The sequence below is a fragment of the Bactrocera neohumeralis genome, chromosome 2 (assembly GCF_024586455.1).
Source record: "Bactrocera neohumeralis isolate Rockhampton chromosome 2, APGP_CSIRO_Bneo_wtdbg2-racon-allhic-juicebox.fasta_v2, whole genome shotgun sequence".
In the NCBI taxonomy this organism is placed as follows: domain Eukaryota; kingdom Metazoa; phylum Arthropoda; class Insecta; order Diptera; family Tephritidae; genus Bactrocera; species Bactrocera neohumeralis.
In genome coordinates this window covers 75,637,320-75,654,753 of record NC_065919.1, presented here as the reverse complement: position 1 = coordinate 75,654,753, position 17,434 = coordinate 75,637,320, and the positions used below count along the sequence as shown (strand labels likewise).

At 40.6% G+C, this 17,434-nt stretch overlaps 1 protein-coding gene across 1 annotated transcript in view; it reads left to right on the top strand.

The window, feature by feature from the left end:
• The window catches only part of LOC126762248 (dynein beta chain, ciliary), a 51,028-nt gene that overhangs the window by 24,543 nt on the left and 9,051 nt on the right, over positions 1 to 17,434 (top strand). Inside the window, exons 13-26 of the mRNA XM_050478858.1 lie at positions 3,243 to 3,419; positions 3,480 to 3,854; positions 4,489 to 4,662; positions 4,727 to 4,999; positions 5,065 to 5,094; positions 11,403 to 12,851; positions 12,983 to 13,249; positions 13,311 to 13,673; positions 13,737 to 14,419; positions 14,495 to 14,687; positions 15,044 to 15,379; positions 15,446 to 15,906; positions 15,976 to 16,731; positions 16,792 to 17,383. Of these exons, the coding sequence (XP_050334815.1) occupies positions 3,243 to 3,419; positions 3,480 to 3,854; positions 4,489 to 4,662; positions 4,727 to 4,999; positions 5,065 to 5,094; positions 11,403 to 12,851; positions 12,983 to 13,249; positions 13,311 to 13,673; positions 13,737 to 14,419; positions 14,495 to 14,687; positions 15,044 to 15,379; positions 15,446 to 15,906; positions 15,976 to 16,731; positions 16,792 to 17,383 (6,129 nt within the window). The remainder of the gene's footprint in view (positions 1 to 3,242; positions 3,420 to 3,479; positions 3,855 to 4,488; positions 4,663 to 4,726; positions 5,000 to 5,064; positions 5,095 to 11,402; positions 12,852 to 12,982; positions 13,250 to 13,310; positions 13,674 to 13,736; positions 14,420 to 14,494; positions 14,688 to 15,043; positions 15,380 to 15,445; positions 15,907 to 15,975; positions 16,732 to 16,791; positions 17,384 to 17,434) is intronic.

Genomic DNA, 17,434 nt, shown 5'->3' with positions numbered 1-17,434 from the left:
GGAAGATGTGCGGAAGATTTATGGTCGACGTAGTACCCGCCGGGGAAACTCCGTTGGAAAGACCAGGTGGACCAGAACCCGACTACACTTTAAATCTCTAATTGGCGCCAAACAGTAAAAAGAAAGAACAACTGGCTTGCTGCTTTAAACTCGGCTGTAACCGTGTAAGCGGTGCCAATAAAGAAGAAGAAGAAATCTGATATCGAATCCGACTTAGGTTGAAACAGTCAAAGATATTACTACCGAGACCTCAACCTTGAGTCTTCCAAAAGTTCTATACAACTTTTTCATAGTCCGACAAACTTTTCTACATTAGCCGGAAGGATCTCGTAGTCACACAGGAGTGTGTTGTAGAGTGAGTTGTTGACCAGCGCCTGCTAAGCTCACAGGAAGTTCAGAGGTCCAGCACTAGAACGCAAGAGGATAACGGAGACCCAACTCGTTCACAATTCGATGTCCTCGCCGTGAAGCAATAGTAGAAGATCTTGATCTGTTGCAGTTCACTCGTATTATAGTATGGTGGTTTAAAAAGACCGAATTTCTGACAGAAGAATTATTTAATTTTCTTTCTAATTTATCTTTATGTTATAGCGAAATGACACATCCTCCTCATCAGCAAAGTCAATTCGAACACCTTGCGCAGAAAATCTCTTCGTAGGCCACAGAAACCCCCGCACAGGGTTGTACAATATATTTGAGCGTGTCTAAATAACAAATTACAGTACAAAATATGCGTGAAGTTTATTTATTATAACAACTATAACGCAAAAAATTGCATTTACCATAAGAAAAAGGAAACAAAAAAAGCCCAAGAAATATCGAAAAGTTGATAGGCACCACAGGAGCCGCTCAAAGTGGTGACCAAAAGCACTACGCTCCACAAAGAGCAACTGTTTGCCACCTAATTTATGACTGGCAATCGGTGCGGGTATTGACTCAGCTGTTCATAATGCATGCAATTTTAGTTGGCTAATTTCTCAAGAGGTGATGAGTTGGCCAATTTCGAGTTGCTGCTGAGGCCAGCTGCTGCTCAGTGTAGGCCCATATCGCAACCGAGCCGGAACCGCATTAGTATGCGCACTAAAACCACGCAGCGATTACCAAAAGGCATTTGGATTCAAGCAACAAACACACACGCACACATACATCATTACATAACCGGCATGCATATTTTCCCCGCTATCAACCCGGCAGCTTTTCTCATTTATTTGCTAAGCTTAGTTATTGCATTCGCCAATAATATGTGTGTATGTATGTATGTGTATGTGCACCACATTTATAACCAACGGTCATTGCTGTCGAGTGTGTGATTGCAAAATGTATTAGCTGCGTGCGCATTAAATTAAAATACCCAAATGAAGCGTCCATTCCTCATATAGTCAATTGGATGAGTTTGGTAGGCGCTTCCATTAGGGCGATATGCATTAAGTGCAAAAACGTAAAATATTTTATTATAGAGGGAATTCGTTGGCTTCCGATGTGCAGGCTCTTAGGTATTTGAGGGAATGTTTTGATCACAGACTATTTGACCGTTATCATTTAGCAATTGCAAAATTGGTAAAAAAGGCAGTTGAAAAATATGAACTACATGGGATTCGAAACGGAAACAAACTCTTTCATTCTAATAGTAATACAATGAAAATATTCATCTGCTTCTGATTGAATATTCAATAATGATAATTCGACCGAACCTACTCTTAAAAATACAGTAAGACTTCCTTTGATACAATGGTCCAAAATTAACATCTTTGCAAGACCAGAATTGAGACCAACGGCTTTCTCGAACTCAGCTCGTTGACGATAGCCAACCAATATGAATTCCAATGATATAATATGTTGTACAAACATAATTACCTCACTCCAGAGTCTAGAATTACGGCATCCTGAAACTGCGCAGTTTTCTCGAACTGAGATTGTCCACCAATAGCTAGAAACTCTATTCAACGTGCCTTTACTTACACTACCTACCCTATTAGGAGTAAACAGAGATTGCATGTGGTTACAACGGTAACAACAGAAAAGAGCCAGTTTTATGCCAGGCCTGTCGTCACCCATACTTAAAAAAAATCAATAATTATCGATGAATGATGAACTTTACGAGATACACGCCAACATTGACATCGTTCAACGAATCAGGAAACAGCGGCTGGGGCCGAAAGAGAACACTCCAGCTTTGATGGTCTTCATTTCAGTACCCACCGGGGAAGCAGAGGAAAAAGGAGACCTTCAACCCTTGGAGAGAACAAGTGGAGAAGAACCTGGCTGTACTTGGTATCTCGAATTGGCGCCAAATAGCAAACAAAGAAACGACTGGCGCGCTGCTGTTATTTATATCGGCTATAACCGCGTAAGCGTTGTCTACAAAAGCAATTGTTAAAGAAATTCTTATTATTAAGTTCTGTTTATAGCATCATTCAAGTGGTCTTCAAGAATTCTTTTGAAGGAATTCTATGAACCCAAATTTTGAGTACTTTTTCCACTAAATCAAGTCGTATGTCAGGAATAGCATTTTCAATATTGACTTCTAAAGTTTGAAGAGAGTCTGACTTATTGCCAAAGACAGGAATGACTTCAAATAATGCCGTTTAATGGTGTTAAATGACTTTCTTGGAGGACATTCAAAAATTTTCATTACTTCGAGCAAAGTTTTTTGTTCATTGGGACTTGGACATTATGTAAAGAAAATGTTCGCTCGAAATTTTCAACAATTTAACGAATAGCGAGCACAGGTCGACGATTATTCGACCACAAAATGGCATAAGCGCACGTAAAGTTGCAATTGGAGAACAATCATGTTGATAACAAAATTGAATAATTTGTAAACGTTATTCTTGCGTATATCTTTCCATGATGAAATTCTAAATATTACTAAGCACAATAAAAAGCTTTATCGATGCGACTACCCTAGTATTACACATATGGTCACACTTGCATGTGTGTAACCAAACAGTAACGGAATTGACCAGTCGAGCTGGCATTTTATTGCCTTAATGAATCGAGCAGCAGCCAAAGCAACTGTGTCACACAGCACATTTTCACGATATATTTATTCTGTATTCCATATATTGGATTTTCTCTGCTTCAATTGCGGTTGACGCAAACGCAGCTGCGTTCAGAGGGCTTTGGTTAAAGGCGACTGCCAAAATGAATTCGTTAACTAATTTATGTGCTGCTATATAGACTTAGTTACATAAATGTATATATCTAAATACTGTAAAAATTCTTAATAATTCTTTTGCCAGATTGACCGCTACAATGAGCATCACGAGGCCGTTGAGCAACTAGCAGGACAACAGCGCATTAATGGTTGGCTTAGCATCGACCTAAATCCACTGAAGTATGCGCTACTAAACCACGTCTGCAAATGGTCACACCTCCACAAACGCTGGCTGCTGCAGTACGTGGAACGCACCTTGAATGTAAGCGCCATTGCATCGTGAACCTCTTTTTATATACACTTTTCATTTTCTCTACACCAGGAGCTCACCAACTTCATCAGTCATGGTCTGGCGATTCTCCAGCTGCCCGTTGGCTTGAGACACTTTCGCCGCTTGCTACGCGTACTCGCTGTTATGGCACAAATCCAGAAGCACGTCGCCTATGCGGACAACATGTTTAAGCCTCTCAAGGACATTATGGCTTTGCTGAAGTCTTATAATGTGGAGTTTGATCAACAGTTGCTGAGAAATATCGATCATTTGCCGTTACAATGGAAGCATCTGAAGGATGTAGCGGCTGCGCGTTCGGAAGCGCTGGAGCAGGCCCAAAGTTATCAGAAGGAGCGTGTTAATTCCATGATTGTCATATTCATGTGTCGCGTACAAAATTACGCCAAACAATTTCCGCGCTTGCCGGTGAGTAAGATCTAACAATGTTGTTATTTTATTCTTTAACCCACCGAACTTGGTACTCATCTTTATATGGTTTTCAAATGTCGATTGGAAGTGCTCCAAATTGAACTTCCAACAAAAGTTTCGACGAAAATGAACACTCTCCAAACTTTCCTTACTCGGATACTGGAAATCTTTTCCTAGCTTTATTATATTAGTATTCCCCTTTGCAGTTTTCCTCAATTCTAAACTGAAGTCAGTTCCGCCATCGCATGGTTCAACCATTACAGTGAACATCTCTCCCTTCCTAAATTTAAGGGCAAATCTTCGAAAACTCTAACAAGCTTATCAAGATCTATAGAACAAAAGATCTTGCTTCTGTAAGTTTTCGATAGTAATAAGTAAGTCTCCTCAAAGCCAATTTCTTTGAAGTGGTATTCATCTTAATTTAGAACCGTGATACCTCAAATCGAATACTTCGTGAAGCTCATTTTACTTCATCTCTATGAAATCAGCTTAGGTGTGTCCTCCAAGCTCTTAATATACTTAAGTCAATTGTTTTCGGTGCCGCAGAAATAGGCAACCGAGGGAAAGCTCGGCACACAAATCGTCGATTTTTTAAATAGATTATCATATGTATGTCCATTCTTATTTGCAGTTCTTTTCCGTTCCCTGCGACAAGGTTTATGAGCACTGCGATGCTGTTTGTGCTCGTTTAGACCACCTTGCTTCACTTCATCGCCGATACCTGCGCTATTCGGTACTCCTCGGCATCGATGCTGCGGATCCAACAACACTACAGCTGTGCAGCGCCGAACTGAGGCGCATAAAGGTGGGTGTACACGCATACTTTAGAAGGTATTTAGACCCACTTAACTTCTTGTCTCTGCTCATAGCAATTGTGGGACTATGTGCATGTGATTGAAGCCTCTATTGTGGAGTGGCATGCTACACCGTGGCACAGCATAGATACCGATGAATTGGAAACCGAGTGTAAGAAGTTTACGCGTGATCTACGCACTCTGGACAAATGTATACGCGATTGGGCGCCATACACATACATCGTGGACATACTCAAAGAGTTGATGGCTTCATTGCGCGCCATCACCGAACTACAGAATCCGGCTATTAGCGAACGGCATTGGCTCGAGCTTATGCAAGCAACCAAGGTAATTTCGTGACATATGGTTCACTTAGCTTTTACCAACTTTCTTTGCTTTTATTCGCTCAAAAGTTGACTCAGACGCATACCGTGGAATATTTGGTGAGTTTTTTTAACATTACGGAGTACTGCTTATAAACATTAGTAATTACGCAAATCCTTAGCATCCCCTATAGATATAGTTCTTATTACTGAGGACTTACATTCCAAATGCCTCGAGAACGAAAAATTTGGAAAGTAGTAGTAGTCCTTTGAAGTGGTATTATCGAAAGCAAACCAACCAAAATGGGTATCATACAATTTTTAAGTAATTAAATGAGATAAAGTGGCCAAGAAATTTTGAGAGCAAGACAATAAGCAAGTCTATCTATCCTCTCTCTCTCTCTCTCTATTTGCGAAAAACAAAGATATTCTTTGAACAAGTCTAAGAGTAGATAGATCTATATCTCACTCTCCCTGTCTCTTTAAGTGTCATTTCCTCTTTCTATCTCACCTCTTCAATGTCTCTCTCTTTCAAAGTACGTCGCTAACTTTTTTCTTTTTTATTGGCGTAGACACCGCTTACGCAGTTATAGACGAGTTTACAAAAGCGCCCCAGACGTTCTTCCTTTTCACTGTTTGGCGCCCCAAATATAACCGGGTCCTTCCCCACCTGGACTTTCCAACGGAGTGGAGGTCTTCCTCATCCTCTGCATCTCACAGCTGGAATGTTTTTTATCCATTCGAACGACATGACCTAGCCAGCATAGCCGCTGACTTTTAATTTCGTTGTGTATCTTGTCCAGACCCAATTGCTTCACATCTTCTGTGGTGGACTACGAAGCTGACGTTATTGTTGGTCTTAATCCTGGTTTTAAAATGTCCAATTGCTTCACATCTTTGTCCAACCTATAGAAAGCAGAACTAACAGCGCGGGTGCCAGCACTTTCGTACGAGATTCTTCTCTATTCCGATCTGCAGCTCGAATTTTTTCAGGAGTAGATTGAAGAAGTCGCACGATATGGAGTCGCTTTGTCTGACACCTCGTTTGGTATCGAACAGCTCGACGTCTCAACGGCAGTTTACTTAACTGTATTACTTTTGCGAAGATATCAAATTCAGACATGGCGGCATAAAGGCAGCTGCTTTGGGTGGTGCCAAAAGCTGCTTTAAAAGCGACATAGTGGTGGTGTGTGTCGATCCTCTTTTCACGGGTATTTTTCAAGATTTGGAATTGTTGGATTTTGAACATGAATCAAATCTACAAAAAATTTCGATAGCAAGAGACTTCTCACTCATCAGAGTTCTTAATACAGGTATTTTAGATGGTACCATGAAGCTTAAGAATTCACATGAAGTGTGATCTCTTTAGGCGTAAACAAGCTGAAGAGTATTGCAAATAAAAAATTCCTGATATTTAAATTCTAGACTTATGAATTATCAACTTTGACTGTGGTGTGCGGTAACCACCCTGTGCCTGTGTTTTACTTTGTCAATTGATGGATTTATTTTCACATTTTGTTTATGTCCAAACTTGATTAGGATCAAGTGCTTGCTGCACTGGGCAACGAATTGCGTAAGTTGCATGCGTCCGTTGCAATGATTGAACATGGACATGTACATTTAATTCTACGAACGAGAAAACAGAGTCCATAAATTCCGAGAACATATACGACTAAGTGTGTATATGTGTGTGGGCGGATGCAAGCGCAGGCGAGATTGAGTTGCATACTTTGCTCAATCTATATAAATCTGCTCTATAATGCAAACTCAATTCAACTATCGTACCGAAAAGCCTCATTTACGCACACTCACACACACAATTTCTCCTTTGACATTAATATTTACATGAAAATAGTTTGTAAATTTGCCATCTATATAGGTGTGTGTGTATGTGTGTTTTACGTTGTTGTGCCCATCTGGGACTGAGCTCCAATATTAGCAAATAATTGACAAGTTAAAATTACATTTTCAATTAAAGACAAATTCTGAAATCACAGTCACGAAAATTAGTGGCTCATTCCCCTTGTACACAACGCACTAAATTTATGGAAGGAACTTGCGAATGCAAATATGTGTATGGTATGTGAGTGTGTGTGCGTGTGTTATAGAGGCCGAAATTACTCAGACAATTTATTTGCTTGTCAAATTAACCAACCGTATCGCTGACTTGATTGCAAGTACAGTTATACGGGGAAGTACAAGTGAAATATTCAGAAGGGCTTATGAGGCACGCACACACACAAACACAGTGCAAGAGTTGTTATATGTATAATTTTATTTGTTATACTTGCTATATATATATTTCCATTTGTAAAATTTATAGAAAAATTAATTCGAACTTTCCGTTGTCATTTACTTGAATGTATAATAAGCACACACTTTTGGTGTTTTGTGCATTTTCAGTGGAAAATATGTTGTGTAGCCGATAATGAAAATGGAAACATAATTTAATACTCCAAAAAGGCACCATATGCTAATAGAAGTTTATTTTTGCACTATAAATTATTATTTTTTGGAAGCAATATATTCGAACATAAAATTATATTCGCTCGAAATTCATTCGACATTATAGGGAGATGAAAAAAATTGTATACGAATTTATTTCTTCAATTTATTTCAAACCGAGACTTTAAAATATTTTACAGTTAAGTTTAATTCCTTAATACAAGGTGCGTTCCAAAGTAAACAGGACTGAAAAAAAAAACAAAACAAATGGTTTTTTTGGCAAAATCAATTTATTTTATTCGAAATAGTCTCTTTCTTCTTCAATATGGTTTTTTGCACGGTCCAAAAGCATGTCGAAGTGTTTTAGCTCGTTGGCCGCTTGGCCGCCAGTATGCCGGTGCAAGCCTTTTGAATGGCCTCTACGTCTGCGTAACGTTTTCCTTTCATGGGCAAATGCATTTTTCCTAAAAGGAAGAAGTCGCACGGCGACACGGCATCAGGTGAATACGGGGAGTTGTTAATGGTTAAAATGTGATTTTTGGTCAAATAATCGGTCACAAGCGTCGAATAGAATGTTGGATTCTGAGCAATTTTTGGTCGTTAGTTAATTTGTGCCGAACAAACCGTGCACACACCTTTCGTAAGCCCAAATAATCGGTAAAAATGCAATAAATCGATGTTTTGGAGATATTCAATTCCATTTTCATGAATGCCAGTGATGATTTCGGCTGATTCTGACTCACTAACAATGTGAATGGAATTTCCGATGATCACGGATTTTGATTGTTGATCGTCATTTACGTCCTCACGACCACTTTGAAAACATTGAAACCACTCGTGCACTCTGCTACGGAATAGGCAATCATCACCACAAACTTGTTTCATCAATTGAAACGTTTCGGTAAAAGTTTTACCAATTTTAAACAAAATTTAATGTTGGCTCTTTGTTCGAAGCTCATTTTCGCACCGATAACACAAACATACTGACACTTAAAACGCAATAACTTCACTTCCAATCTACGAAATGTCATGAAATTTTCACTGGAGAATCGATAAAGATAGCAGATTCTAACGCACCAGTCGACATATAGATGGCGCCACCAGGGGGCGCTAGAACACATGTGTAGTTTCGGCAATACATATTTGCTTGAATGTTGGAAACGCTTATAATTAACATTTCATTAAAACATTACAAATGAAACAGGCGATCTACATTTCGGAGGAAGCCTTTCGATCTAGTTAAAACCATCAACCAAAATTATAAATACACAGTATTACATATGTCTATAGAACTATATATATCAAAGGACGCAACTCAAAATAATTGAACAAAAAATTAGCATGAAGATTGCTTAATTTTTCTGCATGTGTTTTCAGGTTAAAATTATTTTCTCTCAATAATTTAAAATTGTTTATTTATTCTTCAAAATCTAAGTCATCTCCCTCAAAGTAATCACCCTTGGCTAAATCAGATGAGGTAGCACGATATTGATTGAAAATTTAGAGAAAAACTCACGAAGAATCAATAGAGTATGCGACGGTGCATTATCGTGGTGCAAAAACCAAAAGTTGCCGGCTCATAATTCCGGACTCTTTTTACGAATAATATAATCCTCGATTTTTAAGCACCAATTCCTTTATTTCCTGGACGCCGTTCGTCGTCAACGCGTTCTCGACCATTTTCGAATAATTTGTACTAATGAAAAACACTTGCTCGTATCAAACAATTATCACTGAAGGCCTTTTCAAACATTCAGAACGTTTTAGCAGCAGAAATTTCATTCCGCACACAAAATTTAATGGAACTTCTTTATTGAAAAATTTTACTTATCATAAAAATCACCGAATGCACTTTATGTACTTTAGAAAGACAAACATATACTAGACACTAATGATTATTTTCATGTAACATTTGGCATTTTCTTTCCACAAATTCAGTCCTTTACAAGGAACTAAAGTATTTCACAAAGACGCCTCAAAACGAGCAAGTAATATTCCTTATTTATCATTTGACCCTGTGAAATGAATTCTGGTTGAACCACATCACGGTAATCAAAGATCGGATTAGAGTCTCCATGACTTTTGAACGACTTCAACGACATTTTTTCGGGTTCGGGTTCATTTTTGGAGCACCATTTGTTAGATTGTTCAACAGTTTCAACGTCATATTCATATGTGAGAATTCATTTAGAAATGTTCAGCCAAAAACTATGAATTTTATCAAACGACCCTGATAAGATTTTCTTTAATTTTCATTATTTTTCTGAATTTATAGTTGAAATATGCTTTAGTACCAATACTCCTAAGTATTTTGTACTTATTGTGTCTGAACTCCACTGCGTATGAGTAATATTCTAATTAATGAAAACAAGCAACATACTTACATATTGACATTGATCAGTATATAGAATATTTGTGTGTCTGATAAATGGCTGAGCAATTTTTTGCTTTGCACCTGCCATTTCACAACAAATAATAATTAAATTTAAATTAATTTGGTAAATCATGCTGCAAATCAGTGTTCATTACCTAAGGCTACGTATGTATGTGCTTATTTACTTTTGTGCTTGCAATCTTACGAGTATATTTAATATTTAGAAATTTATTATAAGCATTGCAACTCATAAGTATGTATGTCTATAACACAAATCACAATGCATTAATATCTGTTAAGTTTTGTAAGTTTTCACTGCTTCAAGTATTTTGTCCAATTTTTAAGTTGGCTTTGTTATAGATTTACCTATGGTAAGCTATATGTCAGTTCATATTGTTCTAAAATTGAATTAGAATTATATGCTCTGTTACACAACTGTTACTATCTTGTTTTGACATGAACACGGACTTTACCTCTGTTTTCGGAGAAAATTGCCCTCTAACTACTTTCTGCTATCAAATAGGTTTTTCAACCAAGTTTGTGGATAATTTAATTTGGCCTCGTTAGGAATAGATCCATAATTCGAATATGTTCTCTTTCTGGCAGTTTCAATGAGCAAAACGCCTGACGGGTCTCAGGAACCTAACCGTTGGGGGCAGAGACTGATATGTTCATATATCTGATATTCAAAATATCCACTCTGCGGTGGAATCAGCATGTTGAACTGACCATGCATGGTCAAACCTACTAAAGCACTAATGTTGTGCAATCGACTAGCTGGTAAATTGTCAGGTGGTTGTACACCATGATACATACACCATGGGCCTCAAAAGCATACCAAACTTCGGACTTCAATTATCGAAGCTGCAATGACTTGCCTGCATCTGCGTGTCGGGTGCTATACGCACATTCCTGACGGCAGCACTTGAAGTCAGACTGCTTCAAATGACAGCAGAATGGTTAGGCAGAGGTATTATAATTCTCATTCATTTATGAAGGACTTAAGTGGTGAAGTACCATTGGCTCTCCTCCCAAGAGACAGCATTATCCAAAGAGTAAACTTCACTAAGAAGTTCGAGATCACCCTCAGCAGTAAGGCGGAATGAAATGATTCCACTCTCCAGCTACTGCCGACGGCTCGAAAATTCATAGGGAAATGGCGCAGCAGTCGAAGAGCCACGCACCAAACTCTCCATACATATGGGAAGTTTACAAGATCAAATCAAGTGCACCTTAACTGGGTGCCTGGTCACAAAGGTATAACCAGGTATGAGCAGGCTGAACAGAAGTCTCAAGACACAAAATAAAGGCCCTTGGATCCATGTATCCCAATAGGCATCACATGTCCTCAATAGTACCCGGCAGTATATTGGAATTTATCAAAACACTCAGGCTAAGTGAGTCGTTGTGACAATAGACCTTAGGTCGAGGTGCAATTCTCATTTACATATTTATCTAATCTTATTTAGATCACCAAAAAATGTTTAACTTTTGATGAGCTAGAATAAGCTTATTTAAGAATCTAACTTAACTCTCTCACTCATACCTCCAACTATTAATTTGTAATTTCAAACCCTAGTAATTAAAAATTCTATATTATCCCATACAGCTCTCTTTCAAAAGCAATAAAAATGCATCGCTGGAGCAACTACTTCAATTGCAGCTGCATCAGCACGAAGAGGAAATTAAGAATACCGTCGATCGCGCAGTCAAGGAAATGACGGTGACCAAAGTGTTAGATGAAATCAAAATCACCTGGACGCGCATGAGCTTCGAAACGGAGCAACATCAACGGCGCACAGAAGTGCAATTGCTTAAAGTTTCTGAAGAGCTAATGGAAACGCTCGATGATAATCAAATGCAGCTACAAAACATCGCCACTTCGAAGAATATTGAGTACCTGCTAGATAAGCTAAGCTACTGGCAGCGTATTCTCAATGATATCGATGCGTTGATTGGCAGTTGGTTCGAGGTGCAACGTAAATGGGTTTATTTGGAGGCGATTTTCATTGGAACTGCCGATATACGTGCGCAATTGCCCACCGACGCAGCAAGCTTTGAGATTATTGACAGCGAATTCACACAACTGCTAGACGAGGTTATACACATCGGCATTGCCATGAAGATCGTGCTACAATGCCAGCATATTTTCAAGACGTTAGCGGCATTACAACAACGCTTGGCGGTATGTGAGAAGGCTTTGAATGATTACTTGGAGACGAAACGTTTAGTCTTTCCACGCTTCTACTTCATATCCGCTGTGGACCTGCTCGATATACTATCAAATGGCAATTGTCCGCGCGTAATTGACCGACATCTCATCAAACTGTTCGACTCCATACTGCGACTGGAATACGAACTGGACGCTGAAGACGAACCATATCATGCGATTGGAATGTTTTCGAAGGAGAATGATGAATATGTACGGTTTGCAGCTAGGAACGAAGACGCGCCGCATGTAAAGTGTGCCGAGCGTGTGGAGTTATGGTTGAATGGTGTCATCTTTCAAATGCGCAGCACTTTGCATGAACTCTTTCGGCGCGCCCTGCATGCACAAGTGAATCGATCACGTGAATCGTGGCTACATGAGTGGCCCGCACAGGTCGCTTTGTGTTGCAGTCAAATAGCTTGGGCAGCCGATGTAAATCGTGCTTTTGCATGGATGGACGAGGGTTACGAAGCAGCCATGAAGGAGCTCCACAAACGACAGATGGCGCAACTGAATTCACTCATCAACTTACTGTTGGGCGAACTCACACCCGGCGATCGTCAGAAGGTAATGACCGTCTGCACTATCGATGTGCATTCGCGTGATGTAGTCGGTAAAATTATACAGACTAAAGTAGATAATGCGCTGGCTTTCCAATGGCAAAGCCAGTTACGACATCGCTGGGATGATGCTATGCTCGAGGCAGAGCACCGACCAGCAGCAGCTGACGAGGACTGTTTTGCGAACATCTGCGATGCGGAATTCCGCTATGCCTATGAATATCTCGGCAATACTTCGCGTTTAGTTATTACACCGTTGACGGATCGTTGTTACATCACTTTGACGCAGGTAAATGGATTATGGATTAAGGGGAACTGTCAAGTTCCCAATAAATTATATTAACAAAAAGCTTCAAAAAAAATTCTGCGTATATATTTCGTTTTTGAACAAAGATTGAAATCAAATCTTTACACTTGCAGTCATTGCACCTTGTGATGGGTGGCGCTCCCGCTGGACCAGCCGGCACTGGCAAAACTGAGACCACCAAAGATTTGGGGCGCGCACTTGGCATGATGGTGTATGTGTTCAACTGTTCCGAACAAATGGACTATAAATCATGTGGCAACATTTACAAGGGTCTAGCGCAGACTGGAGCGTGGGGCTGTTTCGATGAATTCAATCGTATTGCGGTGGAGGTGTTGTCAGTTGTAGCCGTACAGGTGAAAACTATACAAGACGCAATCAAGGTATGGCTTTTCTGCGCCAAATCAAGCTAAACGATTTTAACTGTGAGCTCGCTTTACACAGATGCATCGCAAATGGTTTACGTTTATGGGGGAGTCCATCGCTTTAGTACCTTCAGTTGGTATCTTCATTACACTCAATCCTGGTTACGCAGGACGTACTGAGTTGCCTGAAAACTTGAAGACGCTCTTTCGCCCATGTGCTATGGTCGTACCGGACTTTGCACTCATTTGTGAAATTATGCTTATGGCAGAGGGGTTCCAAGATGCCCGCATACTCGCACGTAAGTTCATAACACTGTATACCTTATGTCGGGAGCTCTTATCCAAGCAAGACCACTATGATTGGGGATTGCGCGCCATCAAATCCGTGCTGGTGGTGGCAGGCACCTTAAAGAGAGACGACCACAGTCGTCCAGAGGATCAGGTTTGTCCCCCTTTTCAGAGTTTTCACAACTTCTTTTCTATAAGTTTTACGCTACTTTTCAAGGTACTTATGCGTGCCTTGCGAGACTTTAACATACCAAAAATTGTGACCGAAGACGTTTCCATATTCATGGGACTTATTGGCGATCTCTTCCCCACGTTGGATGTACCACGTAAACGCATCTTTGACTTTGAAAAGACTATACGACGGGCCGTCAATGAGAATAAGCTACAACCTGAGGAAGGCTTTCTGATGAAGGTGGTACAACTGCAAGATTTGTTGGACGTACGACATTCGGTCTTTATAGTTGGTAACACTGGTACTGGAAAAACAAAAATTTGGCAAACGCTACTTGAAACATATCGCATACAGAAGTTGAAACCCGTCTGTAGTGTGCTCAACCCAAAAGCCTTATCCAATGACGAGCTGTTCGGGGTCGTAAACTCGACAACACGTGAATGGAAGGATGGACTATTCTCATCCATAATGCGTGAACAGACAAATTTACCGGCAGGCAGTCCTAAATGGATTGTGCTCGATGGCGATATCGACCCAATGTGGATAGAAAGTTTGAATACCCTAATGGATGACAATAAAATATTGACGCTTGCCAGCAACGAACGGATTACACTGAAGCGCGAAATGCGTTTACTCTTCGAGGTTGGGCACCTTAAGGCAGCCACACCGGCTACAGTTTCTCGTGCCGGCATTTTGTATATCAATCCGCAAGATATGGGTTGGTCACCGTAAGTAACACCAGTCTAGAGAACTATATATGTATTACCAAATGTGTGGAGTGTTACTGTATAATTTTTGCTTAGGTATGTGCTCTCTTGGATTGAAACGCGTAACGACCCTATAGAGCGAGGTACTCTAACCACTTTGTTTGAAAAGTATTTCCCCAGCTTAATGACTAGACATCGTACATTCCGACGTACAACGCCGATTAGCGAAATGGCTATGATACAAATGACTTGTCATTTGCTCGAGAGCCTACTACACTTGCTTAAACAGGTAAATTGTATACCATCCGAAATTAGTAAGGAACGTTATATCTGAATTTTGGACTGAGTCTCAACTGACATAAGCAAAAAAAGTAGAACTCTCCGACTACTTCGGAGGAAATAGAGACTCAGTATGAAATACAGATTGTCGATTTTATGATGGAAATAAAAAGGTAATGAAAATTGCTTGGAAAGACTTTACTCCCTTTCTTTCCCAAGCAATATAGAGGAGGTAACGAACGACGTATCTTTTATGCTTTAAATTGGAGCCATTCACATATGCTAATAAAACTAATGATGTTACTTAACATAATATGAATTTGGCTTCCGCTTTCACTAGCGCAATATTTTCTTATTTCATTGCAGGCTGATAAACTGGCCGAAGCAGCGGTCGACGTCACAGCACATAACCTTGTGAACCCCAGTGAAGCCACAAGCGGATCCCTTGACCTCTCAATTGAATTGATATTCATCTATGCAACAATGTGGGGCTTCGGCTCAGCTTTGCATCAAGACCACATCATCGACTGGCGACGCGAATTCCATAAATGGTGGATAAGCGAATTCAAGGATGTCAAATTGCCGACACAAGATTCCATTTTCGATTACCAACTGGATGTGCGCACAAACAAATTTCGTCGTTGGACGGAATTGGCGGCAGAGCGAAAAATCGAGCCAATAGATACTGAAATGCCAATACAGGTACGCACTGCACATACACACATACAAATACTGGTTGTTATCACAATTTGGTTTCATCTCGCGCAGTCTTTGCTCGTGCACACGGCGGAAACAGTGCGATTGACATACTTTCTGAAATTGCTCATCGAACGCAGATACCCTTGCATGTTGGTGGGAAATTCTGGCTGTGGGAAAAGCGCAATTTTTCGTGAACTTTTCAGCCTGTACGAAAATGAGCTCGGCGCGAGCGATGTTGATAGTTTAATGGAAAGACAAGCGGTCGGCGTAAGACGGCCGAAGCTAATGTCGAGCAGACCTCGAAACATAGCTGTGCAGACGACATATTTCAACTACTACACCACTTCGGAGATATTTCAAAAAATCCTCGAACGTCCATTGGAAAAGAAGACAGGACGCTGCTATGCGCCTAGTGGTGCAAATCGTCACCTGATTTACTTCATTAACGATCTCAATATGCCCGAGGTGGATGTGTATGGCACGGTGCAGCCACACACGATAATACGACAGTTCATGGACTACAGACAGTGGTGAGAAACGTGTCAAGAATAATACTAAGAAAATTATATCTTAATCCACATGTTTGCTAACCACAACAGGTACGATCGTCAGCGTCTGCAGTTAAAGGATATACGTCACTGCCAGTTTGTCGCCTGCATGAACCCCACAGCTGGCTCCTTCACAATCGATCCACGCTTGCAACGCCACTTCTCAGTGTTTTCCATGCCCACACCCAGCGAGGAGACACTGCAACGCATTTTCGGCACAATTTTACGCAGTCACTTGGAGAACCCCTACAACTCGTTCAGCAAGGAGCTCAAAAGCATCGCGGAATTATTGGTGCAAGTAGGTATCGCTTTGCATCGTCGCGTGGAATATGCTTTTTTACCGACCGCAGTGAAATTCCACTACGCTTTCAATCTGCGTGATCTCACCAACATATATCAGGGGCTAATGTACAGCTGCGGAGTACCAACCGACCAGGCCAGCAGTGTAATGTTGGCTAATAATGGCACAATTTGCAGCAAACCCGCCGACTTGATACGTCTTTACGTACACGAGGCTTACCGCGTCTACCACGATCGTCTGGTGGATCAGTATGACATCAAAGCCTTCAAAGCAACCATACGCGATATCTTCAAGAAGGATTTTGAGGATTTCGATGAAGACTTTGTATTTGCCGAACCACTTATCTACAGCCATTTTGCACAATCGCTTGTGGATCAGAAGTATATGCCGCTACGTAGCTGGGATAAGCTGCATCAATTACTAATGGAAGCTCAGGCAAACTACAATGAGATCGTAGGCTATATGAATTTGGTGATGTTCGAAGACGCTATGATACATGTTTGTCGGTATGTCTTTAAAAGTTCGAAATTCTCTCATGAAGTAACTGTATTTACACAAACTTTCAGCATTAATCGCATACTGGAGAGTCCACGTGGAAATGCGTTGTTAATCGGCGTCGGTGGCTCCGGTAAACAGACACTCGCACGACTCGCCTCATTCATTTCGTCGCTGAGCGTATTTCAAATACAACTTAAACGTGGTTTTGGTCTGCAAAATCTGAAAGAAGAGTTCGCCACTTTATACATGAAAGTTGGTCTGAAGAATGTGGCCTCGGTGTTTCTAATGTCCGACGCGCAAATACCAGAAGAATCTTTACTAATGCTCATCAATGATCTCTTGGCCTCGGGCGAGATACCAGAACTCTTCAACGAGGATCAACTGGATACTATTGTCAATGGTATACGCAATGAAGTGAAACAAACCGGCACACTCGACACCAAAGAGAACTGCTGGCGCTTTTTCATCGACAAAATCAGACGGCTCTTAAAAGTAGTGCTCTGCTTCTCACCTGTCGGTCAGACTTTACGTGTACGTGCACGTAAGTTTCCGGCCATTCTTAGTCGCGCCAGCATCGATTGGTTCCATGAATGGCCGAAAATAGCCTTGGAGTCGGTCTCGCAGAAATTCCTCAGTGAAATCGAGCAGCGCATTTTACCTGTGAGCACAAATACTACAACACAAATAACATATTTTCCATTTAACTCTTCA